The 26,290-nt window shown below is 40.1% G+C and overlaps 1 protein-coding gene across 1 annotated transcript in view; it reads left to right on the forward strand.

The window, feature by feature from the left end:
- The first annotated feature begins 5,477 nt into the window (after nucleotides 1-5,477).
- Nucleotides 5,478-26,290, forward strand: part of LOC133659969 (DENN domain-containing protein 3-like) — a 41,344-nt gene continuing 20,531 nt past the window's right edge. The window contains exons 1-14 of the mRNA XM_062062924.1: nucleotides 5,478-5,549; nucleotides 9,505-9,682; nucleotides 9,770-9,874; nucleotides 14,225-14,340; nucleotides 19,627-19,739; nucleotides 20,162-20,273; nucleotides 20,348-20,467; nucleotides 20,547-20,645; nucleotides 24,740-24,859; nucleotides 24,941-25,056; nucleotides 25,129-25,284; nucleotides 25,394-25,490; nucleotides 25,641-25,729; nucleotides 25,927-26,096. Of these exons, the coding sequence (XP_061918908.1) occupies nucleotides 5,478-5,549; nucleotides 9,505-9,682; nucleotides 9,770-9,874; nucleotides 14,225-14,340; nucleotides 19,627-19,739; nucleotides 20,162-20,273; nucleotides 20,348-20,467; nucleotides 20,547-20,645; nucleotides 24,740-24,859; nucleotides 24,941-25,056; nucleotides 25,129-25,284; nucleotides 25,394-25,490; nucleotides 25,641-25,729; nucleotides 25,927-26,096 (1,663 nt within the window). The remainder of the gene's footprint in view (nucleotides 5,550-9,504; nucleotides 9,683-9,769; nucleotides 9,875-14,224; nucleotides 14,341-19,626; nucleotides 19,740-20,161; nucleotides 20,274-20,347; nucleotides 20,468-20,546; nucleotides 20,646-24,739; nucleotides 24,860-24,940; nucleotides 25,057-25,128; nucleotides 25,285-25,393; nucleotides 25,491-25,640; nucleotides 25,730-25,926; nucleotides 26,097-26,290) is intronic.

Raw genomic sequence — 26,290 nt, forward strand, 5'->3', positions numbered from 1 at the left:
GACTTGTCCAGGGTGTACCCCGCCTTTCACCCGTGTTCAGCTGGGATAGGCTCCAGCATCCCCCGCGGCTTCGAACGGGACAAGCGGTAGAAAATGGATGGATGCATGGAACTTTTTTTTAGCCATTTTATATATTTTTTAGGGTCAGCATGGTGGGGTTAGTGCATATGCCTCACCATAAGAAAGCCCTGGGTTCGACCCCCAGGCTTCGGGGTCTTTTTGTCTGGAGTTTGCATGTTCTACCCGTGATTGCGTGGGTTCTCTCCGGGCTTCCTCCCACCTCCAAAGACATGCACCTGGGGATAGGTTGATTGGCAACACTAAATTGGCCCTAATGTGTGAATGTGAGTGTGAATGTTGTCTGTCTATCTGTGTTGGCCCTGCGATGAGGTGGTGACTTGTCCAAGGGTGTACCCGAATGCAGCTGGGATAGGCTCCAACATCCCCCACCAACATGTGCCAGGAGGTAGAAAATAGATATATTGTTTTGGTTGTGTATATTTGAGGGTCGCCCACCGACGTGTCCCCCCCACACACACCACACACACCCCCCCACACACACCCCTTAACAAACATTTGTTATTGCTTTGGGTTGTGATTTTTATTCAAGTGCAACTTTTTGCTTACAGAGTATATTTTATTGTTATTATTGTTTATTTTCATTTAACTTGGTATTTAAAAGTTTACATTTCAATTACAATATACAACATACAATATTTACTATATTTTCCAACAACAAACCGTGGGTCACTAAGGAACTAAAAAGTGTCATAAACATGAAGAAACGCATCTTTTATACAAGGAGCATGCAGGAGAGGAAAGATATCAACCGAGTGGTAAGAAGCAAGATAAGGGAAGCTAAAAGAGTTTATAGGGATAAGGTAGAACACAAATATACCAGTGGAGCTCTTCGGGCAGGAAAAGGAATAAAAGCAATGACCTCCATCTCTCAGTGAGAGTAACAGGAATCCCATAAAAATTGAGGGAATAAATAGGGCTGACCTCCCAAATGAATTGAATAGTTTTTATTCTCGCTTTGAAAATAATGACTTTTCCAGTAATATTTCCCTTCTTAAAGAGTCTTTTACCCATGATCCAAACATTATCATCAAGCACTAGCATGTTAGAAAGCTTTTAAAACGAGTCAAAATAAGGAAGGCCCCTGGTCCAGACCTTATTTGTGGGCGCACTCTCCAATATTGTGCTGACCAACTTTGTAGTGTCCTACAACATATATTTCATATGTCACTGAACTGTAACCACATTCCTGGTATTTGGAAGTCTTCTATTGTGATCCCCATCCCAAAAACATTCTAAATCTAAACAACTTAGTGATTTTAGACCAGTTACATTAATGTCATCAATCATGAAAATATTTGAGAAAATTGTTAAAGGCCTGGGGCCGTATTCATCAAGCGTCTAGGGGTGCCATTTTACACTTAAGTCCTGAGGCTTGTGTCTGAATTTGAATTGTCTCACCAGCTTGTGCTGTGGATTTTAGACTTTTTAACTGGCAGAGAGCAAAGACTGTGTAACCATCTCCACAGGTTCACCCCTAGGATGCATCCTTTCACCCTTACTTTGTATGATGTTTACTACTGAATGCAGGAGTAGGCAGGAAGAGAGCTATCTGATTAAGTTCTCTGATGACACGGCACTGCTGTCCCTCCTCTATGGTTTACAATCAAAGCATGAGAGCGCGCTAACGGATTTGATCTCCTGGTGTGACTGTAACTTTTTTGATTTAAATGAAACCAAATAATTAATTATTGATTTTAGACTTAAGAAGGACAGTTCTACAGAGTGCACCATACATAACAAAAAAGTAGACAGTGTTTCATCATATAAATATTTGGGGACCTTTTTTGACGACCAGCTTAAGTTTGATGTGAACACAGATTTTATAGTGAAGCGAGCACAACAGAGAAAATTACGGAAATTAAATTATTTCTCTGTCAGGCCTGTTATACTCTGTCGTGTTTATCAAACATTTATTTAGAGTCTATTGTGTGTTTCTTTTATTTGTTGGTTTCACTGTCTTTTAGTTAAAGGCCTACTGAAATGATTTTTTTTTATTTAAACGGGAATAGCAGATCCATTCTATGTGTCATACTTGATCATTTCGCGATATTGCCATATTTTTGCTGAAAGGATTTAGTAGAGAAAATAGACGATAAAGTTCGCAACTTTTGCTCGCTGATAAAAAAAAAGCCTTGCCTGTACCGGAAGTAGCGTGACGTCACAGGAGCTAGGATTCCTCACAATTCCCCATTGTTTACAATGGAGCGAGAGAGATTCGGACCGAGAAAGTGATGATTACCCCATTAATTTGAGCGAGGATGAAAGATTCGTAGATGAGGAACGTTACAGTGAATGACTTGAGAGGCAGCGATGGACGTATCTTTTTTCGCTCTGACCGTAACTTAGGTACAAGCTGGCTCATTGGATTCCACACTCTCCTTTTTCTATTGTAGATCACAGATTTGTATTTTAAACCACCTCGGATACTATATCCTCTTGAAAATGAGAGTCGAGAACGCGAAATGGACATTCAGTGTCTTTTATCTCCACGACAATACATCGGCGAAATGCTTTAGCTACGAGCTAGCGTGATAGCATCTTGCTTTAACTGCATATAGAAACAAAAGAAATAAACCCCTGACTGGAAGTATAGATAGAAAATCAACAATACTATTAAACCGTGGACATGTAAATACACGGTTAATGCTTTCCAGGCTGGCGAAGGTTAACAATGCTGTGCTAACGACGCCATTGAAGCTAACTTAGCAACCAGACTGCACAGAGCTATGCTAAAAACATTAGCTCTCCACCTACGCCAGCCAGCCCTCATTTGCTCATCAACACCCGTGCTCACCTGCGTTCCAGCGATCGGCAGAAGGATGAAGGACTTTACCCGATGCGTTTGGCGGCCCGGAGACGTAGGAAGTCAAGGTGAAGTCGACGGCTAGCGCGGCTAGCGCGGCTAGCGCGGCTAGCGCGGCTAGCGCGGCTAGCGCGGCTAGCGCTCCAACAAAGTCCTCCTGGTTGTGTTGCTGTAGTCCGCTGCTAATACACTGATTCCACCTACAACTGTCTTCTTTGCAGCCTTCATTGTTCATTAAAAAAATTGCAAAAGATGTCCAGAATACTGTGGAATTATGAAATGAAAACAGAGCTTTTTGTATAGGATTCTACGGGGTACCATAACTTCCGTTACTCGGACTTCGTCACGCGCATACGTCATCATACCGCGATGTTTCAGCCGGATATTTCCCGGGAATTTTAAAATGTCACTTTATAAGTTAACCCGGCCGTATTGGCATGTGTTGCAATGTTAAGATTTCATCATTGATATATAAACTATCAGACTGCGTGGTCGGTAGTAGTGGCTTTCAGTAGGCCTTTAAAGGCCTCCTGAAATGATTTTTTTTTATTTAAACGGGGATAGCAGATCCATTCTATGTGTCATACTTGATCATTTCGCGATATTGCCATATTTTTGCTGAAAGGATTTAGTAGAGAACATCGACGATAAAGTTGCAACTTTTGGTCGCTGATAAAAAAAGCCTTGCCTGTACCGGAAGTAGCGTGACGTCAACAATTGAAAGGGTCCTCACATTTCCCCATTGTTTTCAATGCAGCTAGAGCGATTCGGACCGAGAATGCGACGATTACCCCATTAATTTGAGCGAGGATGAAAGATTCGTGGATGAGTAACCTTAGAGTGAAGGACTAGAATGCAGTGCAAGACATATCTTTTTTCGCTCTGACCGTAACTTAGGTACAAGCTGGCTCATTGGATTCCACACTCTCTCCTTTTTCTATTGTGGATCACGGATTTGTATTTTAAACCACCTCGGATACTATATCCTCTTGAAAATGAGAGTCGAGAACGCAAAATGGACATTCAGTGACTTTTATCTCCACGACAATACATCGGCGAAGCTCTTTAGCTACTGAGCTAACGTGATAGCATCGGGCTCAAATGCAAATAGAAACAAAATAAATAAATCCCTGACTGGAAGGATAGACAGAAGATAAACAATACTATTAAACCATGGACATGTAAATACACGGTTAATGCTTTCCAGCCTGGCGAAGGTTAACAATACTGTTGCTAACGACCCCATTGAAGCTAACTTAGCAACCGGACCTCACAGAGCTATGCTAAAAACATTAGCTATCCACCTACGTCAGCCAGCCCTCATCTGCTCATCAACACCCGTGCTCACCTGCGTTCCAGCGATCGACGGTGCGACGAAGGACTTCACCCGATCACAGATGCGGTCGGCGAGACGGAGGAAGTTAAGGTGAGTTCGGCGGCTAGCGCGTCTGCTATCCATCTCTGTCCTCCTGGCTGTGTTGCAGTAGTCCGCCGCTAATACACCGATCCCACCTACAACTTTCTTCTTTGCAGTCTCCATTGTTCATTAAACAAATTGCAAAAGATTCACCAACACAGATGTCCAGAATACTGTGGAATTTTGAGATGGAAACAGAGTTTTTTGTATAGGATTCAATGTGTCCGCATACTTCCCGTTTCAACGACTGACGTCATGCGCATACGTCATCATACATAGACATTTTCAACCGGAAGTTTAGCTGGAAATTTAAAATTGCACTTTATAAGTTAACCCAGCTGTATATGCATGTGTTGCAATGTTAAGATTTCATCATTGATATATAAACTATCAGACTGCGTGGTCGGTAGTAGTGGGTTTCAGTAGGCCTTTAAAGGCCGAAACAGCCTGACTAGTATTGTTAAGTCTTGCTATAAGATTACCGGAGTAAAACTACGAGACTTAAACTTTTTCTGCAACCAGCAAATCCTCCGAAAAGCAAATAGCATTTTAGCCTCCCCGAGCCATGTCCTTGCGGGGGAATTCTCTCTGTTGCCTTCAGGACAACGTTTTGCCCTTCCATTGAGTAAAACAAATCACTTTTCCAAATCATTCATCCCCTCTGCACTCGGACTCTTAAACTCTTAAACTTTTAAACTTTTACATTTTTCAGAGTGTTGTATTGTTTATGTATATATTGACTTTTTATGTATTGTGAGCCATGTAGGCTTTGTGAACCACGACAACCTGCTGCTCAAATTGAATTGCCCCTTGAGGGATTAATAAAGTTGTTTGAATTTAATTGAATTGAACAATGTTAAAATATAAGAGAAATACAAGTTTATTGCATTTGATTAATTTATATATGTTAGATGCAAGCTGATATCATAAAAAGCTGATACTTTTTTTTTCTTGCTGATATTGGATCGGAACACCAGTCAAATAGTGTGTTTTTTTATGTGAGGATTTCAACACCATAAGGTGTGTTGAAACATAATTATGATGCCATTTACTGCATGAAGTTGGAACGACAAGGTCCATTCACACACTCATATTGGAGGGCAACAGGGGGCGCCAAATCAAATTGTGACTGTGTTGTCTTGTGCAGGTCTCTGGTCACGTTCTGTTGGTTCAGCGATGTCGAGCCGTCTGCTGGAGGTCTGTGTAGTGGTGGGAGCATCCCCTAAGAAACTGTGGGAGGTCTGCCAGGTACTGTCCACATTTTGACACACATTAATGAATGTTTTGATGACTTAAATAGGCAGGTTCAAGATTTTAGGGACACCATTCAATATACATGGCAGGATATACACAGTAGGATCTTGATGACATCAAGTCCAAGGTCTCCAAATTATCAACTGATCATAACACATGGGAGAGTAGGATGTGCACAATTTGTGATGGACTTGTCTCCCTGGAAACAAAAGCTGATTATTTAGAAAACCAGTCGAGAAGGAACAATCTAATTTTGGATGGAGTTTCTGAAGTTTCTCCTCAGAAATGGGCGCATACTGAAATTCATATCAAATAAGTTACAACTTGACGCAGAAACCATTAACATCGAAAGAGCTCGCCGTGTTGGAAAAAATTGACAATAGAGAAGATGGAGGTCGCTCAATACCAAATATAGTAAAGTTTGCAAAATACAAAGATAGAAAGCTGGTATGGAAAACAAGAAAAGCGCTAAGAAAGCCAGCTCCATGGGTGTACATTCGAAAAGATTTCTCTGAGACTGGAAGGCAAAAAAGACGAGAGTTGTTACCTAAAATGAAAGAAGCTTGTGAAAGAGGGCTAATGACACATCCTCCCAGGAAATGAAAAGAGAAAAAATGTAATACTGTATCAGCATCGTCGACCCCCTAAGTTCAACCAGAAAGTAGCATGAGTAAAGTGTGTCCTTGTTTTTGTTTAAATCAGTATTTCACACTGAGGATATATATATATATATATGAATATAGGGATGGTGTGGCTCAGTTGGTAGAGCTGCCATGCCAGCAACCTGAGAGTTCCTGGTTCGATCCCCGGCTTCCGCTATCCAAGTCACGTCCATTGTGTCCTTGAGCAAGACACTTCATCCTTGGTCCTGATGTGTCGTGGTTAGGGCAGCTCCAAGATCAGTTAGAATAATACATAATGTTGCATATAGAGAAAATTCAAGCCCTTTATTTATTGAATCAAAACATTTGAAATTCAATGATTTGGTGCATTTGCAAACAGCATAAATAATGCACAAGGCAAAATAGAACCTGATACCCAATAATGTACAATAACTCTTCTCAACAAAAGAGCAGACATATAATATTAGAGAAAAATGTAACTTAAAACATGTGTATGCACATACAGCACTTACAACCTTTAGTATATCAGTATGTGGAATTAAATTATGGAATGGATTAAGCAAAGAAATCAAACTGTGCTGATGTGAATCATTTTGGGAAATTATTCAAACTCAAAGTGTATACAAAGTACGAGGAGGAATACTAATAATGCTTTCACTTAAAGGCCTACTGAAATGAATTTTTTTTATTTAAACGGGGATAGCAGATCTATTTTATGTGTCATACTTGATCATTTCGCGATATTGCCATATTTTTGCTGAAAGGATTTAGTATAGAACAACGACGATAAAGATTGCAACTTTTGGTATCTGATAAAAAAAGGCTTGCCCCTACCGGAAGTAGCGTGACGTAGTCAGTTGAACATATACGCAAAGTTCCCTATTGTTTACAATGATGGCCGCATGAAGTGAGAGAGATTCGGACCGAGAAAGCGACAATTTCCCCATTAATTTGAGCGAGGATGAAAGATTTGTGGATGAGTAAAGTGCAAGTGAAGGACTAGTGGGGAGTTGAAGCTATTCAGATAGGGAAGATGCTGTGAGAGCCGGGGGTGACCTGATATTCAGCTGGGAATGACTACAACAGTAAATAAACACAAGACATATTCTATTAGCCACAACACAACCAGGCTTATATTTAACATGCCACAAATTAATCCTGCATAAAAACACCTGCGTGTTTGTTATGCTAGCTCCTAGCTCCTCTGCTAGCTCCTAGCTCCATAGAACACGCCAATACAATTCAAACACCTGATCAACACACACAATCACTCAGCCCAAAAGACCGTTCACCTAACCCAAGGTTCATAAAGCTTATATATTTTTAAAAAGTTACGTACGTGACGCGCACATACGGTCAAGTTATCAAATGTTTAGCAGCCAAGGCTGCATACTCACGGTACCTGATATTCAGCTGGGAATGACTACAACAGTAAATAAACACAAGACATATATATACTCTATTAGCCACAACACAACCAGGCTTATATTTAATATGCCACAAATTAATCCTGCATAATAACACCTGCGTGTTTGTTATGCTAGCTCCTAGCTCCTCTGCTAGCTCCTAGCTCCATAGAACACGCCAATACAATTCAAACACCTGATCAACACACACAATCACTCAGCCCAAAAGACCGTTCACCTAACCCAAGGTTCATAAAGCTTATATATTTTTAAAAAGTTACGTACGTGACGCGCACGTACGGTACGGTACGTGTTATGCTAGCTCCTAGCTCCTATGCTAGCTCCTAGCTCCATAGAACACGCCAATACAATTCAAACACCTGATCAACACACACAATCACTCAGCCCAAAAGACCGTTCACCTAACCCAAGGTTCATAAAGCTTATATATTTTTAAAAAGTTACGTACGTGACGCGCACGTACGGTACGCTACGTGTTATGCTAGCTCCTAGCTCCTATGCTAGCTCCTAGCTCCATAGAACACGCCAATACAATTCAAACACCTGATCAACACACACAATCACTCAGCCCAAAAGACCGTTCACCTAACCCAAGGTTCATAAAGCTTATATATTTTTAAAAAGTTACGTACATACGCAAAAAAAAGTTGCGCACATACGGTCAAGCGATCAAATGTTTAGAAGCCAAAGCTGCATACTCACAGTAGCACGTCTGCGTCTTTGTCATCCAAATCAAAGTAATCCTGGTAAGAGTCTGTGTTGTCCCAGTTCTCTACAGGCGTCTGTGTATCGAAGTCAAAAGTCCTCCTGGTTAGAGTCTCTGTTATCCGAGTTCTTCCATCTTGACTGCATCTTTCGGGAATGTAAACAAAGAAGCGCCGGCTGTGTACTGTTGTTGCTGACTACGTTCGAAAAATACGTCCATTTCGCACGGACAACTTTCTTCTTTGCTTGCTCAGCTTCCTTCTCCATAATGCAATGAACATGATTGAAACAGATTCACGAACACAGATGTCCAGAATACTGTGGAATAATGAAATGAAAACAGAGCTTTTTCGTATTGGCTTCAATGTGGAAGGCATACCCGTGTTCCCCGGGCTACGTCACGCGCATACGTCATCCTCAGAGGCGTTTCGAACCGGAAGTTTAGCGGCAAATTTAAAATGCCACTTTATAAGTTAACCCGGCCGTATTGGCATGTGTTATAATGTTAAGATTTCATCATTGATATATAAACTATCAGACTGCGTGGTCGGTAGTAGTGGGTTTCAGTAGGCCTTTAATTAACCTTTTAACTATCTTTGTTATTCCACTTTTTATCCTGTTTATCCTTTTTATGACTTTGCCCCAATTGTTTTGATTTAATTGTTGTTTTAATTCACCGGTTTTGTGCAGCGCTTTGTGATTGCTTTCTGTAAATAGCACTTTGTAAATAAAATTTACTTTGTTACTTACTGATAAAAAATCTTGAACCTGATTGATGAATGAGACATAATCTGTCACATATTCAGTGAATTTTGTGAACCATTTAGTAAATTAACTACCTATTCATGACAACTGAATTGATATTTATTTGTCCATTTAATGTTGTTGTGTTTAAGATTGAAAAGGGAAGTGAACAATTGTGTTACAAAGTATTTCCAGACGGGAAAGGGGTAGAATTAAATAAGCTACGCTTCTTCCTACTCCTTTTCAGACATGTTAGAAAGTGAAACTGTAAACATGTTTGAAAAAAATCACTATGTTGTTATTTATTATATTATTATTTTGTTGTTGTTTTGTTTTGGGTTTCTTTTTCTTCATTGTTTTTAACATGTCTGAAATAAATATTTACATTAACAACAACAACCTGAATGATGTACAGTACAAGTACCTACATGACTGAAGTCTTTCTTCAAGGCTGTTGACAGCCATGGAAGTCTGGAGAACATCCTTTTGGAGCCAGAGGTCCTGCACGTGCTAGCACCCCCTTTTGTCAGCAGACCACAAGCAGTGAGGTCTCATTGGAGGAGGCACCACTCCTTCGTGAGGAAGAAGAGGAAGCGACGTCCTTCAGCTGCCACAGCACCCATACAAGGTCTGTGGTCGTAAACAATATCTATGCATATACTGTACTGCAAGCTTTTGTAGGAGATTCTCTAATACTTGTGTCCTACTGCATCAGACCATTTTTCAGGTGGAGATGCAGCGAATGGAAGAGGAGGAAGTGAAGACATCACAGTTCCCAAAGACATTGACCTCATGGCTTTGCCTCAACTCTGCTTTCCTGGTATGTAATATTTTTAGTGCGGTGTGTACACCATGACACTAGTGTATATACTAGTGCACTCACACACGCACACATACACACACACACACACACACACACACACACACACACACACACACACACACACACACACACACACACACACACACACACACACACACACACACACACACACACCCAGGACTGTGCCAACTGACCAATCAGAAGACTTGTGGGAGGTTGGATCTTACAGTAGATACTGTATGTATTGGGGAACCATATTTGGTTACTTTGGTGGGTGTTTGAAGGATCGATTCCTAAAGGTCAGACTAAAACTGAATTTCAATTTCTCCCATAAGAAATAGTATATCAAGAAATCTCTATAAGACTGTGACAGTCTCTCACCGTGCGGGTTCCACTGACCACCAAATAGGGACATAACGTCGAGCAGGTTGTGACTTTTCTTTATTATTTCAATAAATCTGCGTCCTCTTTCGCCGGGTCGCTTTTCAGCTCCGGCTCCACCTGCTCGCTCTTCCGCTTGCTTTTCAGCACCGCATCTTCGTCTGTCTCTCGCTCTCCGTCTCCGTCGCTCGCGCTCTGCACGTTTTCGTTTCGCCTCTGCTTCTTCCGCCCCGTCGTTCACGGATGCCGCCCTTTTACACACTGAGAGGAGATTATATAACTGTGCCCAGGTGGGCGATCCACGCACCTGACATTCATTACGGCGTCGCTGGTCCGCCGGCCACGCCTCCTCGCCGCCATCTCGGAGTCGGTCCCGGCGTGCCCCGCCTCGCTGTCGGTCTGCCGGCCACGCCTCCCCACAAAGACACACTCAAATATGAACACAACACACATTTTATTTAAAATAATTATACTTTTGCAAGCAGAAAATAATGTGAATAAATACACGTGATGAATGAAATGGATAAATGAAAACATCACCTTTACTTTCATTGAAGACACTTGTTGGTGAAGACAGCATTGAGCGGAAACGAAGCAGGGAGGGTAGAGCCACTTTTGTATTTTGCCACAAGTGTTTCTCACCTTCTTTATCAAAGTGCTGGCACACACAACTTTCTTTGGCCACATGATGGCTTATTTTGCTGTCGTGCTCGGGATCTTTCTGTGTGGAGTTTGCATGTTCTCCGCGTGACTGCGTGGGTTCCCTCCGGGTACACCGGCTTCCTCCCACCTCCAAAGACATGCACCTGGGCAGGCCTGGCCCTAACCAATCTGGCGCCCTAGGCAAGATTTTAGGTGGCGCCCCCCCACATCGGCAGTGAAGTGTATATACTCACAAGAAACCGAATAGCTTTGTCTTTGACCTTTTTTTTTTACTTAAAGAAAGCAAATTAACATATTATATGAGACTGTTATGTTATGATTATCTTTAACCGAATCACAGCAGTGCTCAAATTAAAAAACAGCATTCCCTCTCATGTGATATTGCTTAATTAACATTAATGATGTGCACTTTAACAACTAGGCTTACAACTATACCTAATATATAAAGGGGTGGAAAAGTGACTATTACCTGCAGGGCAAACATTAGCTAACCAGAAGGCAATAACAATGTAAAGAAAAAACACCTACTTAAAAGATCTAATACAAATGTCCCTGAGGAATGTAAGGTGGGAGTACTGTAATTACCTAACGTTACATTATTATTTTCCATAACAATTTAGCCCCCTCCACAATATTAACCCAACGTTAAAACAGAACTAGCTATTTATTGATTAGCAATTGCCGAATCATGTAACATTAGCTTAATGCTAAAAAGCCAGGTTACTATCACATTCTGTAACAGACAAATAATTTCATGTAGGCTAACGTTACTTACCTGCTACCTCTATCTTTTTCTCGTTTCTCCTCTTCTTTACTCTTTTTTCTTCCCTGGGCACCTGACAGTTTTGGCCGTTTTGACATCTTGTGTTGATTTTTTGATGCGGTGACGTCCAAAAAGAGTCATGATACGGGAAGGGAGGGGGCGCACCGTGCGGGGGGAAAGGGGGGGCGTAATGTTGTAACAAATAATATTTCTATTAAATAGGCTTTACTTTGCATTTTAATTAACGTGGGATTATTTTTTGTGTTTAGAAATAATAGTACCAACTTATTTTTTTTATTTTTATTTTTTTCTCCAACATTTGTGGCACTGGCGTGGCGCCCCCTGATGGACGGCGCCCTTAGCATTTGCCTATACGGCCTATGCCACGGACCGGCCCTGCACCTGGGGATAGGTTGATTGGCAACACTAAATTGGCCCTAGTGTATGAATGTGAGTGTGAATGTTGTCTGTCTATCTGTGTTGGCCCTGTGATGAGGTGGCAACTTGTCCAGGGTGTACCCCGCCGCAGCTGAGATATTCTCCAGTACCCCCGTGACTCCGAAAGGGACAAGCTGTAGGAAATGGATGGATGGATGGACGTGATAAAAAAAAAAAAAAGCACAGACTGAGTCACCAACGCGTGGGATTTTTTGTTTGGGCACTCGATTCTGTGAAATGATGTGCAGGCAAACAGATTAGTTTGTTATGTGCACTAAAGCAATCAATCAATCAAACTTTATTTGTATAGCACTTATCATACACAGGAAAGCAGTGACGTGCGGTGAGGTTCATGACTGGTGAGGCACTGACTTCATCACAGTCAGATTTACAAACATATGAACCCTAAAGAGTATCTTATTCACCATTTGATTGGCAGCAGTTAACGGGTTATGTTTAATAGCTCATACCAGCATTCTTCCCTGCTTGGCACTCAGCATCAAGGGTTGGAATTGGGGGTTAAATCACCAAAAAGTATTCCCGGGCGCGGCGCCGCTGCTGCCCACTGCTCCCCTCACATCCCAAGGGGTGATCAAGGGGATGGGTCAAATGCAGAGGACAAATTTCACCACACCTAGTGTGTGTGTGACAATCATTGGTACATTAACTTATCTTTAACTTTACACATACAAACTGTAGCACACAAAAAAGCACATTTAATAAAAAAAAACTTTATTATGGTCTTACCTTTACTTATAAGTGCGGGAACAGTGGTGTCCGTGTTGGAGGAGTTGTGAATGAATAAAATATGAAATCCGTGCTGCAGTCTGCAGGTGTACCTAATGTTGTGTCCCTGTTCACGGCACCTCCGGCGCGAGCATTGTTGTTTTTGCGCTTTTTGGCTTCTTGTTAAGTGACTTTTTTTGGGTGGATTCGGTCTTGCACGTGGAGGGTTTGGGTGTGGGCTTTGGTTGGTGTGGCGCTCCCGTCGGGGGGTTCTGCGGCGGGTGTGCATTAACCGGCACAAGGAGGCGGGATTACTGCGAGCTTCCCACAGTGCGTCTTCGCAGCAGTTTTATGATCGCTCAGCACAAGGAATACGTTACACACATACAGTTGTTGACAAAATACACTGTACATTATATACCTCAGCTAACTAAACTATGTAAATGTATAATATAATTCATATAGCAATACGGTCTCACTGCACAGCAGGCCAGCAGTTAGCCAAGTCCGCAATCCATGTTGAGGCACAACGCAGTGACGTGCCTCAACAAGTCTCTTCTCAGTATTTGAACGGCAAATGTGAAAATTCAGCGATTTTGAATAAAAATAATCTAAAACTGGTGAAGTTAAATGGAAAATAACTTTATAGTATAATCACTGAATACATATAACAAATTAATTAATGTTTTTTCTTTTTACATTTTTTTTCTTTCCATGATGGCAGGTGAGGCGCCGCCTCACCTGCCTCCAGTGACTGCACGTCACTGCAGGAAAGTAGCAACACAAAAGTGTTTTACAAAAAAACATACGCATGCACACAGCACTACCGACCATAACAAGACATAGCATGGCTAGAGAATTGGGGAAACATGCCACCTTTGAGGCGTCCACATTGGGAAATAACTAACAATTTACACCATCTAAAAATAATAAAAAATATATATTTTAAATATATGTAAAAATAAAATATAAATACAAAATAAATGAAAACATAAAATAATTACCAGTACAGTAGTAACAATAACAATAAATAAAATAGAAAAATAAATTATTTACTTGGCCGTAAAATAACCAAGACGGTACAGTATTCAAAAACTGGGGTAACATTTGGCAAAGAATTTCTGCAAAAATTAAATCATATAAAAAGCAGCGCCTAGAAAAATCTAAGTACCACTCTATTACCATAAAAAGAAAGGAGAAAAAAAGGTTGGTCTTGTATTATTATCATCAACTAATAAACAACGTTGCAGTTTCGGTATCAGACATGAAAAGGTGATATCGGGCCATCCCTGGTAAATAGTGTCATATTGGCATTACTTCCAATACAGTTATAAAAGTGTATGTGTTACCATGACTACATGCTGTTGTATCACCAGGTGGCCTCCAAGTGACCAATGTAAAGAGAGAGGATCAGTTCCACTTCCTGGTCTTCACCGACGTCTTTGGCAACAAGTCCCACGGAGTGGTGATGCAGTGTAATCGTCCCGTCCAGGTTGGTACAGTACTCAACAGGACAAAAGACACGTGGGGATGCAGTGTGGTTGCATAAGGATCTGTTCAACTAAGATCAAAACAACAAGTGCTAAATAGCGTGTGAAAACTATGAAATTGTGTGTACTTTTTGTGGGTGTGCTGCAGGTGACCTAATTAAATGAGAGTACAATTAATATCAAGTAGGGCAGACTGCACTATTTAAATGAGGATTTTATTTAGGGATGAGATTTATGACTCTTTGAATGGAACCGGATCTTGCGGATCCGTTCCTTTAAAAGAGCCGTTTAAAAGACTGGCTCTTTCCTATATTAATTTTTTTATTAGGTAACTTGTTTTCATTAAGGAAACAATCACTCGTGGCAGTAAATAAGATACAAGTTTTGTCAATGAATCAAAATGTATACATAACACCAATACAAACATATAGAATATAATTATTTTTGAAATGTTGATGAATGTGAGTGTGAATGTTGTCTGTCTATTTGTGTTGGCCCTGTGATGAGGTGGCGACTTGTCCAGGGTGTACACCGCCTACCACGCGAATGCAGCTGGGATAGGCTCCAGCACCCCCGCGACCCCGAAAGGGACAAGCGGTAGAAGATGGATAGATGGATGGATAATAATCTAATTTGAAATGGCTGTATTTCCACGAGATAGGGCCATTTCCCCATTCTTTGTCACTGACGTCATTTTATCTTGCATGTCATCACTCCCGCGGATTACACGAAAGGGCATCCATTTGCTATGTTTCCTTTGACTTCTGTTCATTTTGTTTTCTTTTCCAGTTGCTAATATCTCTTTCTAATTCCAAATACAGCGACTAAAAGGATGGAGTAGGTTCAGGTGCCTATTAAACCCCTCCCCTAAAGTTAACTGCCTGCGTGAGTGCATGCGCATAATAGCGTTTAAATGAATAGAGCCTTCTGGGACAAATCTAACTTGGTGATGTCATTACTCCTTAAATAAAAAAAATCCAACAAAGTTGATTTTTGATTCCAATTTTGAATTCGATTTTGAGAGGGTAGCAATGCGCAATTTGCATAAAGATCGCTTCTCAAACGAACAAATTACAACTACGAATTGGTTCTCATTGCTCACTTCAAAGAGCCGTTTATAGGACTCGAGTCGTTTGCAAACGTCACATCTCTACTACTGGACGTACAGTACTTATTTAGACAGTAAGTCAGAGAGGGGCAGCACAGTGGCACAGGAGTTAGCGTGTGTGCTTTACAATATGAAGGTCCTGGGTTCGATCCTGGGCACAAGATCTTTCTGTGTGCTATTTGAACTATTTGCATGTTCTCCCTGTGACTGCGTGGGTTCCCTCTGGGTACTCCGGCTTCCTTCCACCTCCAAAGACATGCACCTGAGGATAGGTTGATTGGCAACATTAAATTTGCCTTACTGTGTGAATGTGAGTGTAAAGGTTGTCTGTCTATCTGTGTTGGCCCTGCGATGAGGTGGCGACTTGTCCAGGGTGTACACCGCCTTTTGCCCGAATGCAGCTGAGATCATCTCCAGCACCTCCTGCGACCCTGAAAGGGACAAGTGGTAGAGAGGGGGGAGGAGCTCCTCCCCCTCTGCTTTAGGCTGTAAGGGAACCACAAAAAGGTAAGGTAAAATCCATCCATTTTCTACCGCTTGTCACTTTCGGTCTCATGGGGGGTGCTGGAGCCTATCTCAGCTACATTTGGGCGGAAGGCGGGTTACACCCTGGACAAGTCGCCACCTCATCAAATATTATTTTTATCTAATCTTGACATGTGCATAATATCGACATGCAAAATGCAGTAACATTAACGCTGCTAAAAGCAGCTTCTTTATGCACTCTGAATTGGTCGGCGAGTGTCCAGGTGTACCCAATGCTGTGTCTGGGAAAAATTAGCGGTGATGATGACTTCGAGATCTTTATTTAAACTGTACATTTAAAAAAAAGAATACTTTAGGAGAGGGTGGGACGTGGTTTCATTTGCAATCTGAACGCCTCCACAATCCAAACGTCTTGCAAACAGACTCAAAAACAGGTTATAAAAGTGACTGTGAAATAAAATGTACACCAAAGCATATCCAATACATTGTCTGGACCACAGGAAAGTTTTAAATTGTTATTGTTGTTTTAAATGTAGATTAAAATAATCATAAATCCCCTTTAATATGTTGTGGAACATGCAGCATACAACTAAATCTGTGGCACCTTTAATATACTCTAAAAGCACACTCTAAACAACCTATTTTTAACATGCTGAACATGCGCTCTGCGTTGGTACATTGGAATGATCCAGCGCAAGAAAATGCATGTTGGGAGAACTTTTTGCATCGGCGATATATTAATTATGTATCTATAAATAACGATGAAAAATTGTCCTTCAAAAAAGTCAATTAAAATAAAAACGCAGCATAGACCAAAACGAATCAATGGACGCTTCCGGCTTTGCCCGCTAAATCACACCGTTTTGGTTACTGTTGCTATGCCCCGCACGCTTCTGTCAAAGTTGGCGGACGATCAGCAATCACTCTTTCGAATTTCAGACAAAGTTAGCATATTTTACCTACCCAATGCTGAAAATCTGTTGCAGTGATCACTGAAGAGCGAACTAAACTACGCTACCCAAGGAATTTTTGTTTTGGAAAAAGGAAATTGTGGTGTGCGTAATTACTTACTTTATTTTATTTACTTTATGTACTCTCCGGGTTGGGGAGGAGACCCTGCCCCAAGTAGAGGAGTTCAAGTACCTCTGAGTTTTGTTCACGAGTGAGGGAAGAGTGGATCGTGAGATCGACAGGCGGATCGGTGCGGCGTCTTCAGTAATGCGGACGCTGTATCGATCCGTTGTGGTGAAGAAGGAGCTGAGCCGGAAGGCAAAGCTCTCAATTTACCGGTCGATCTACGTTCCCATGCTCACCTATGGTCATGAGCTTTGGGTTATGACCGAAATGACAAGATCACGGGTACAAGCGGCCGAAATGTGTTTCCTCCGTCGGGTGGTGGGGCTCTCCCTTAGAGATAGGGTGAGAAGCTCTGTCATCCGGGAGGAGCTCAAAGTGAAGCCGCTGCTCCTCCACATCGAGAGGAGCCAGATGAGGTGGTTTGGGCATCTGGTCAGGATGCCACCCAAACGCCTCCCTAGGGAGGTGTTTTCCGACCGGTAGGAGGCCACGGGGAAGACTATGTCTCCCGGCTAACCTGGGAATGGCTCGAGATCCCCCGGCAGGAGCTGGACGAAGTGGCTGGGGAGACGGAAGTCTGGTAACGCTAGCATGGGCTAGGCGGGTTAAGAGTGTAAACCGTGTGACAGAAGATGGTTCGTCTAGGAGCCTGAGGTATGAAAGATGACGACAACTAGTTAAAGCATTAAATGTATTGAAACAAGAATATAAATGCCACAGATGACACAATAGGAAAAAAAAAATGCCCAAAACAAAAATACAAGATGCAGTCCTGCTGCCTTCTCGGAACCAGTTTACAGTTCAGTTCAAAAGGTACGCAAACGCTTTCGCATCAGTCCAAAGTTCAGTTAAAAAAGGGACGCAAACGCTTTCACGTCAGTCCAAAAGTTCAGTTCAAAAACAAAAGTAATCCAAAAGGTTTGCGGCGGAGGAGAAAAAAATGCTTGTTCTACCGCGCAGTTGTTTAGCTCGCCATTTGTTGAGTTGAGTTTGAAGGTGGATAGGGAGCTCAGGTTGTTTGGGTCAACTGGTATTCCTTCCCGAAAAAAAAAACCTGACCTAAAGTAAAAAAAAACCAAAGTGAGTAACCTAGTTACCTCTTCACTAGCAAATTACATTATATATGTACTTGAAAGCATAATGTAAGCATTCGATTGTCCAGAATGACTAATTATTTGTACTAATAAAACAATTGACATGACATAATTAACCATGTTGATTAATATACAATCATGAGTCCAATTAAAATGAACATTCATAATACATTTGTAATACAGATCATGATTTCTTATCTAAAGTGATAAAACTCAATCATAGACCAATTATAAATTCAAACAATCATGAGTCCAATTAAAATGAATATTCATAATACATTTCTAACAATACAGATCATGATTTCTTATCTAAAGTGATAAAACTCAATCATAGATCAATTACAAATTCAATTACAAGTGCACTTACATAACTTAGTTTCATAATAATACTCATTATTAGAAACTCAATGTATCATAATTCAAATTCAAGTACTTGTCCAAACATTCAAAGTTGATAAACAATCAAACAGAGTTAATAAATTAAAGTGTTGCGCAACAACCTTCTGAAGCGCATCCACAAAGTGGCTAAAGCATATTAGCAGTGCAAAGCCCTTTGCCACTTTGCTAGTCTAAACGGTTGCCTATAAATCAGCTGGATGATCAGAAGAAAATAAAACATAATTACCTGAGTAATCGAGGGCAAAAACAACACACCATGCACGGCCAGATAGTTAATTGAACATGGCGGCTCTATGGGAGAATGGCAGCGGTTAGCGCCTATGCTAAAACAGGTGCTAACATAATATTGGCGACATGGCACATGATTGTGATTGTGGAATTCCGTTGATTATGCCATGGCAATAGACTCACCTAATTATGAAGTTTGCAAAGTGTGAGAATGAGAAGATTTTGCGAGTTTCTTCTCAAGCGCTTCTCACAGCACCGCAGCCACAGCAGGTACAGGAGGGGATGGTGAAGTGAGCAGCACTTCCTTAAAAGGAAGCGAGCGGCAGGAAGTAACCCTCCACAATAAAATTATTTGCACTGTATGCATGTTTTCAATGGGTATTTTAAATATGGGTTATACTGGGCTTCCCTGCTTAGGCTGCTGCCCCCGTGACCCGACCTCAAATAAGCGGAAGAAGATGGATGGATGGTGTTTATTTAATTATTGAATTAACTTCTTTATGCTAATCTGAAAATGTGGTCTCTCACAAGCCTTGATCCATCAAAGATATTTCTCATAGTTTGTAGGGTTTTTTTAAAAGTGGGATTAATTTTGCTGCCTCTAATCTCTCCACATTTATAAACATTTTCCCGTTACAATTGCCCCATGCACACCTTAGAACCATTTTTTCTGAACTAAACCACAACTTTACCAGTGAAAGTATTGTGGGCATTCTAATAATAAGTGAAGACAGACACGATAAATGGATTGCACTCGTTATTTTGGTCATTTAAGAGGTGTAATCCTTAGTGCACAAGATTAGTTGTTCATCCTTCGTGCGCTATCAAGTTTGCACGTGTTTTAATATCCGCATACCTTTTAATAAATCAGGCCCTTTGTCTCTTGTGTGTTGTAGGACTGGATGTCCTCCTGTGAAAATGGAGGAAAGTCCAAGCTGTTTTCCGCTTATGGTCTCTGTGTGATATCCAAGTATCCATACTTCACTGCGCTGAAAGACTGTCTGTCATGGTGAGTGTAAACCAGTGGTTCTCAAACTTTTTTGACCAAGAACCACCTCAGAAAACACTTGGCTCTCCAAGTACCACCATAATGACCAACATTAAAATAGAGTAGCAAATTAGGCCTCAGTATTCTTTAACAACAAGGCAGATATTTTACTCAACAAGTGTATTTAATATTTTTGGTCACCGTAACATTACACATAATGCACAAACATCAACAACGATACACCATATACAGTAGATATTCACAGACTTCTTTGGCATACCACTGGATGGAACCCGCGTACCACTAGTGGTACCCGTACCACAGTTATAGAATTCCTGGTGTTACATAAGAATAGCCAAAGGAAGGGCAGTAGTCCCTTTACTTTCCTCTATACATTGTATTATATCTTTCTCCCCATCGATCTTCTTCTGTTTCTCTGTCAGTCTTCTAATCAAGCTCAGAACTTGTCGTTTTTCGGATGTTGAGGAGAAAGTAAAGGACTTTGCAGCCAAATTGGCGCTAGTACCTATCCCACCTCCTGGACAACTCCACTTGGTGCGTTGGCCTCCATGTACTTGTAATAACATTGCCTCATGTGGTTCCTAACAAAAACTGTTGTTCTCTCACAGATGTTTACCTTACATCATCTGACAATTGAATTACCATCCAGAGAAGACAAAGACCACCCAGCTGTAGATTTAGACCTTCACCTACCTTTCCTCTGCTTCCGTCCACAACCTCTTCTGCAGGTATCAGCTCCATGCTCCTTCTCTTTCTAGATCTGTCACCTTTGGGTTGAAAAATGTCCCCCCTTGTTTCTCTTTGCAGGTGTTGTCTTGTCTCCTCCAAGAGCAAAGGGTAGTGCTCTTTTCTGCCGACTGGGCCCGGCTGACACTGGTGGCAGAGGGCTTGCTGCTTTTTCTGCAGGTTTGTCAATAAACTTTCTTTGGCATTGCTTTAAAAAATGTTAATTAATTGAAGTGCTCCTTAATGGTGCTATAAATACAATTAAACTCGATTGGATGAATATAATGTATACTCAATATTTTGACTTAAACCATATTGGGGGTTAAATCTAAAATGTGAAACTAATAACAGAACTTCATATAATTGCTGATTTCATATTGGTAATACTGGTGTTTTTTTCTATACTTCTTCATTTTCATTCATTCTGTGCCTATATATATATATATATATATATATATATATATATATATATATATATATATATATATATATATATATATATATATATATATATATATGTGTGTATGTAAGTATATGTGTATATATATGTATATGTGTAAGTATATGTGTATGTAAGTATATGTGTATATATATGTATATGTGTAAGTATATGTGTATATATACATGTATATATAAATATATGTATATATGTGTGTATATACTGTATATATGTATGTATATATATATATATATATATATATATATATATATATATATATATATATATATATATATATATATATATGTGTAAGTATATGTGAATATATATGTAAATATATATATATATATACACATATACATATACATATATATATATATATATATATATATATATATATATATATATATATATATATATATATATATATATATATATATATATATATATATATATATATATATATATATATATATATATGTATATATATATATATATATATATATATATATATATATATATATATATATATATATATATATATATATATGTATATATATATATATATATATATATATATATATGACTTGACTTGACTTTATTTATTCATGCTTGCAGTGGAGCCAAGGCCCCACTGAAAAAACAGCTGAACTTTACAATGAATATTAAACAAACAAAGATTAAAAAAATTAAAAGAACAGACAGTATTTTATATTAAAAAAACATTTTCATTTTCAGGGCAACAGCAGCATGGAAACTATTAGCATTCTGGTATATGACTGTATTACTTATTTAATTAGATAGTATTATTATACAGTTTAATTGCAGTATGCAGGGTAGAGTTTTTAAGTCTCTTTGTCTTGGCTTTGGGCTCGGGTTCAGCCAGCTTATGTTGGTTCCTCAATGTCCTGGCAGTGCGGCTGCCTCGTGTTGGAGGTAGCAGGTCATGCAGAGGGTGTTGCTCATCATGCATATCCCTGACCAGCTTCACTGCAGCCTCCTCTCTCCTGGTCTGGAGTGATGGTAGGGGTTGTGAGCTGTTTCCAGCTCTCCTCGTAATGATTTTACAGGCACGTTTCTGGACTCGCTCTAGCTCTGCCTGTTGTTTTTTGGAGCAGCCCACTAAGAGCACTGAGCTATATTCCAGACACGGCCTGATGAGAGTGGTGTAGATGGTAACAAGGTCGTCTGCAGGTAGTCCATGTCTCGCCATGACTGTGAGGTAGTGCAGCCGCTTCTCCATGTGCACATCTCCAGTCAGGTTTTGATCGAGGTGGTAACCCAGGTACTTTGTTGTTTCCACGACAGGGACCTCCTGTCCCCCCCAACATCAGTGCAGGAGGTTGTGATGGATTTCGGGCAAAACATATCCGGAGTTCTACCGACTTTTTCCCGTTGAGTATCATTTTCTTATTTGCCGCCCATTCATCCAGCCTTTGTGCCTCCTGGCACATCGTTGTGTCTGACATGATGTTGGATATGGGGATCGCTCTCGATAGCCCGATGTCGTCTGCATATCCGACATCAAGGGTGTCCTCAAAAACAGCATCCCGGGTGGCCATGTAAAGGAGGAAGACATATGGGGAGACAACACCCCCTTGTGGCACCCCAGATGTAACTTCAATCCAGGGGCCAGACGTATTGCCTTGCTTTCCTCCGGGCCACATCGACACGACCGACAGGGGGATCTTGATGACTGGGCAACCCAGGATCTCCATATTTTCTGCCCAGGCATGCGCCACGGAGAGGTCACTCCAGCCTCCCCCCTAAAGGGAGGAAACAACACGGAAGCTGGCAGTCCTAAGCTCCACCCGATTTGCGCCAGCTACGACGGTGGGAGGAAGAACTGCCCCAGGCGCAACCCATTGTCACCACTGACGGGCGGATGCCTATATATATATATATATATAAATATATGTATAAATGTGTGTATATATGTAAATATATATATACCCTTAAACCCTTTATTTATTGGTTGAAAAAGAAAAAAATATTGAAATTCAATGATATGGTGCATTTGCAAACAGCTAAATTTATGTACAAATCAAATTACAACCTGCTACTCAAAAATGCACAACAAGTTTTCTCAACAAAAGAAGAGAAAAATCTAATCTTAGGGAAAAATATAAATTAAAAAATGTGTATGCACGTTAAAAAACGATTAACTAACTATTTATTAAGAACTTTATTATTCATGGATTCAAATTGTGTACAAATTGAGAACACAAATCGAACAACTGTGTTAGTAATTGCTATTAAATGGAAAAGGGGTAAGATAAGGGATAAGCTCTGCTTCTTCTTACTCCTTTTGGGACATGTTGTAAAGACAAAACTGGAAATATGCGATGTGTCATATTGTTCGAAATAAACTTAGACTTATACCGTATTTTCTCAATACAACACAAATTTCATTAAATGCCTATTAGTTTTACAAGATTTTTATAAGAACATAATTATTGTATTAATACAACTTTTCATTTATTTTTTTAATTATAAGGTTGCACACAAATCACATTTACAGCATTCTCTTTGCATTTCGTTTTGCACATCCTGTACATTTAAAAAATTTTTTGCTAAAAATAAAAATAAAACAAACTAATTTAAAATATAGGAGGGAGCATATTTTACCAAGTTCGGTTAACCGTCAGTAAAACTTTTATCTAGTTGGTTTCACATATTGTGTTTGACAATGGATCACTTATTTTGTGTAACATATTTTCTGTTTGTTGTTTTCTCAACTGATAGGATAGAAGCTTCAGTGACTTTCCCCTTGTCGAACAATATTGTTGTTTTATGAATAGGAGTTTCTTTTATACTTCAACCAATTCTTTCTTCAAACTTGTAATCTACACTTTGATGGACTGTCTTTGGATTTCTGAGTGTTTTTTCTGGAGCTTTTTCAATTTCACTTCAAAATTTTTATTTTTGTAGCCTCATTTTCTCCTCGTAAGAAGAGATAGATACTGTACAAGGCCTGTCCCTAATCACTGCCTTCAACGTGTCGCAGAGTATAGGTGGCAAAACCTTGTCGTTATCATTACACTCCAAGTACGAGTCGATTTCTTTTTTCGGTCTATTTTTAATTCCAGAATTATTCAAAATGTTTGCGTTCAACCTCCACAAAGGCGTTTTAGTTTTGTTACCAAGGTAAACTGACATGTAAATGTGACCATCAATTTTGCATTCCCTTATTTTGTGCAGGTCTTTTATTAATAGAAAAAAAGTAGTCCATCCACGAGACTTTATGAGCTGTTGAGTAGTATGTGAAGTCCCAGATGTTTGGGTTTAGTTCACTCCATACGTCCACAATCCCTATATCATTGATAAGCATATAGATTTTTTTGGAAATATTTCTGGCGTCTGACCTCCCATTGGATGAGTCCAGTTTTGGGTTTAGTCAAATGTTAAAGTCCCCACCACATATTAAGCACCCTTGACTCTTCGTTGCCATTTGTTCAAAAGTGTGTTTATAAAAAGACCAATCACTATCCGGTGGAACATACACGTTTAGGAGACTCGTCATGTTTCCTTCTATATTGCCTGTAATCATTACTAATCTTCCTTCTTTGTCTTACTATTCTGACAATTGTTAAAAAAACAATTTTGATACTAATTTATAAAAATTCAAATACGGTTAACCTAAATTATCAATTGTCAAAGCACATTTTGTATTTTTTAATTAACGAAATATAATACATACATTTAGCAGAACAATTTTGATTAAAAATAACAAAAAAATTCAACATTCTAATCTAGATTTACACTATGGAAATTTTATTTGATGCATTGTACTGCTTCATCGCTACATATTAATACACTACTTTTTTCCTCTCAGCCTCTATCATGGCAGCAACCTTACGTTCCAGTTCTGGCCAAAGGAATGCTGGACTTCCTCATGGCACCCACCGCCTTCCTCATGGGCTGCCATCTCTGCCACTTTAAAGAAGTTGCGGCTGTGAGAACAATTAGGGGGCAACATGAGGACGTGTTTGTCAGCTATTTTTTCAAAAATGTTGTTTTGTTTCCCTCCACGCAGGAAACAAATGACCTGATCCTCATCAACATTGATAATGGAAGTGTGTCTACTTCCTGTTCGGATACTGATGACCTGCCAAGGATCCCCTCACTTGCAGCAGACTGCTTCACACAGAGGTAGAGTACATACTGTACATATGCTACAAACTTGCCATAATATAACTAAATAGCACCTGTGTGGTTCTGTAGATATCAGTCCTTGCAGGTCCACTTTGACTTGGACCAGTGTCTGCGTGTAAGTTGCAGCGACATCAATGATCAGCGCGCACAGAGACGAGTGTGGCAGCGCAATCTGAACCACCGCATCCAGGGCATCATGACTGAACTTATTGTCAACATATTCAGGTTGTCACTGTGTTATGCTCAATTAAACTTACTTTAATAAAGTACAAGTGATATTGAAGTACGCAGGTGCAAAAATAAACATAATTTCATATGCATATGTGTTTTGCAGGGATGTTAGCAGTCACTTGAACTATGAACACAGAGTGTTTAACAGTGAAGAGTTCCTGAAAAGCAGAGAGCCAGCAGAACAGCTTTTCTACAAGAATGTAAATGTTTTTTTTCTATTGACACTCTAGTCATAATATTAGGTACACTTACTTGATGATATCCAACACAAGATTTGCTTGAAAAATATAACAATGTTCTGTTTTAACTGTTTATTATTGTGTAATAGCCATGTGACTTTCTTTTTACAGGTTTTGGAGACACACATCTTCCATCGGTTCCTCAGGGACCGCCTCAACAAAAAGATGGATAATTTTGCACGACTGGAACTCAGCACTCGGTCAGAAATGCGACAGTAATTCGCTTCATCAAATCTTATCTTATCACATTGCATTGTCTTACAGCGTATCGTTGTGCATTGTGCCGCGTCTCGATTGGGTTTAGTGTTTCCCCATTTTATAGTTGGCTGTGTTTGTCGTACACAATAGTACTAACGTAGCGTTGTCGTATCTTACCGCTTTCCTTTTTCTTCACAAGGATTAAAGTTACAGTGGAAGTTCCACGCAGACCCACCATGCAGGAGATTCAAGCCCGCCGAACGAGCTCCCTCCTTGAAAACAGGCTGATTAATGGACAAAGAATGAGCCTTTCCAACCTGGTAGATGATCAAACCCTCAACTTCCAAAGAATCATCATGTTTGATCCTGGTAAGCAACACCTAGGGCCTGATCTACTAAGATCCCAAATAACAAGTGCTAAACAGCGTGTGCAAACTTTAAAATTGTGTGTACTACTAGTGGGCGTGTAGCAGGTGATCTAATAAGACTGTGTGTACTATTGATAGCAAGTGCAAAACTGGTACATACTGCCCTATTTAAATAAAAATGGTGTATACTATGCG

The sequence above is a fragment of the Entelurus aequoreus genome, linkage group LG11, assembly GCF_033978785.1.
Source record: "Entelurus aequoreus isolate RoL-2023_Sb linkage group LG11, RoL_Eaeq_v1.1, whole genome shotgun sequence".
Taxonomy (NCBI): domain Eukaryota; kingdom Metazoa; phylum Chordata; class Actinopteri; order Syngnathiformes; family Syngnathidae; genus Entelurus; species Entelurus aequoreus.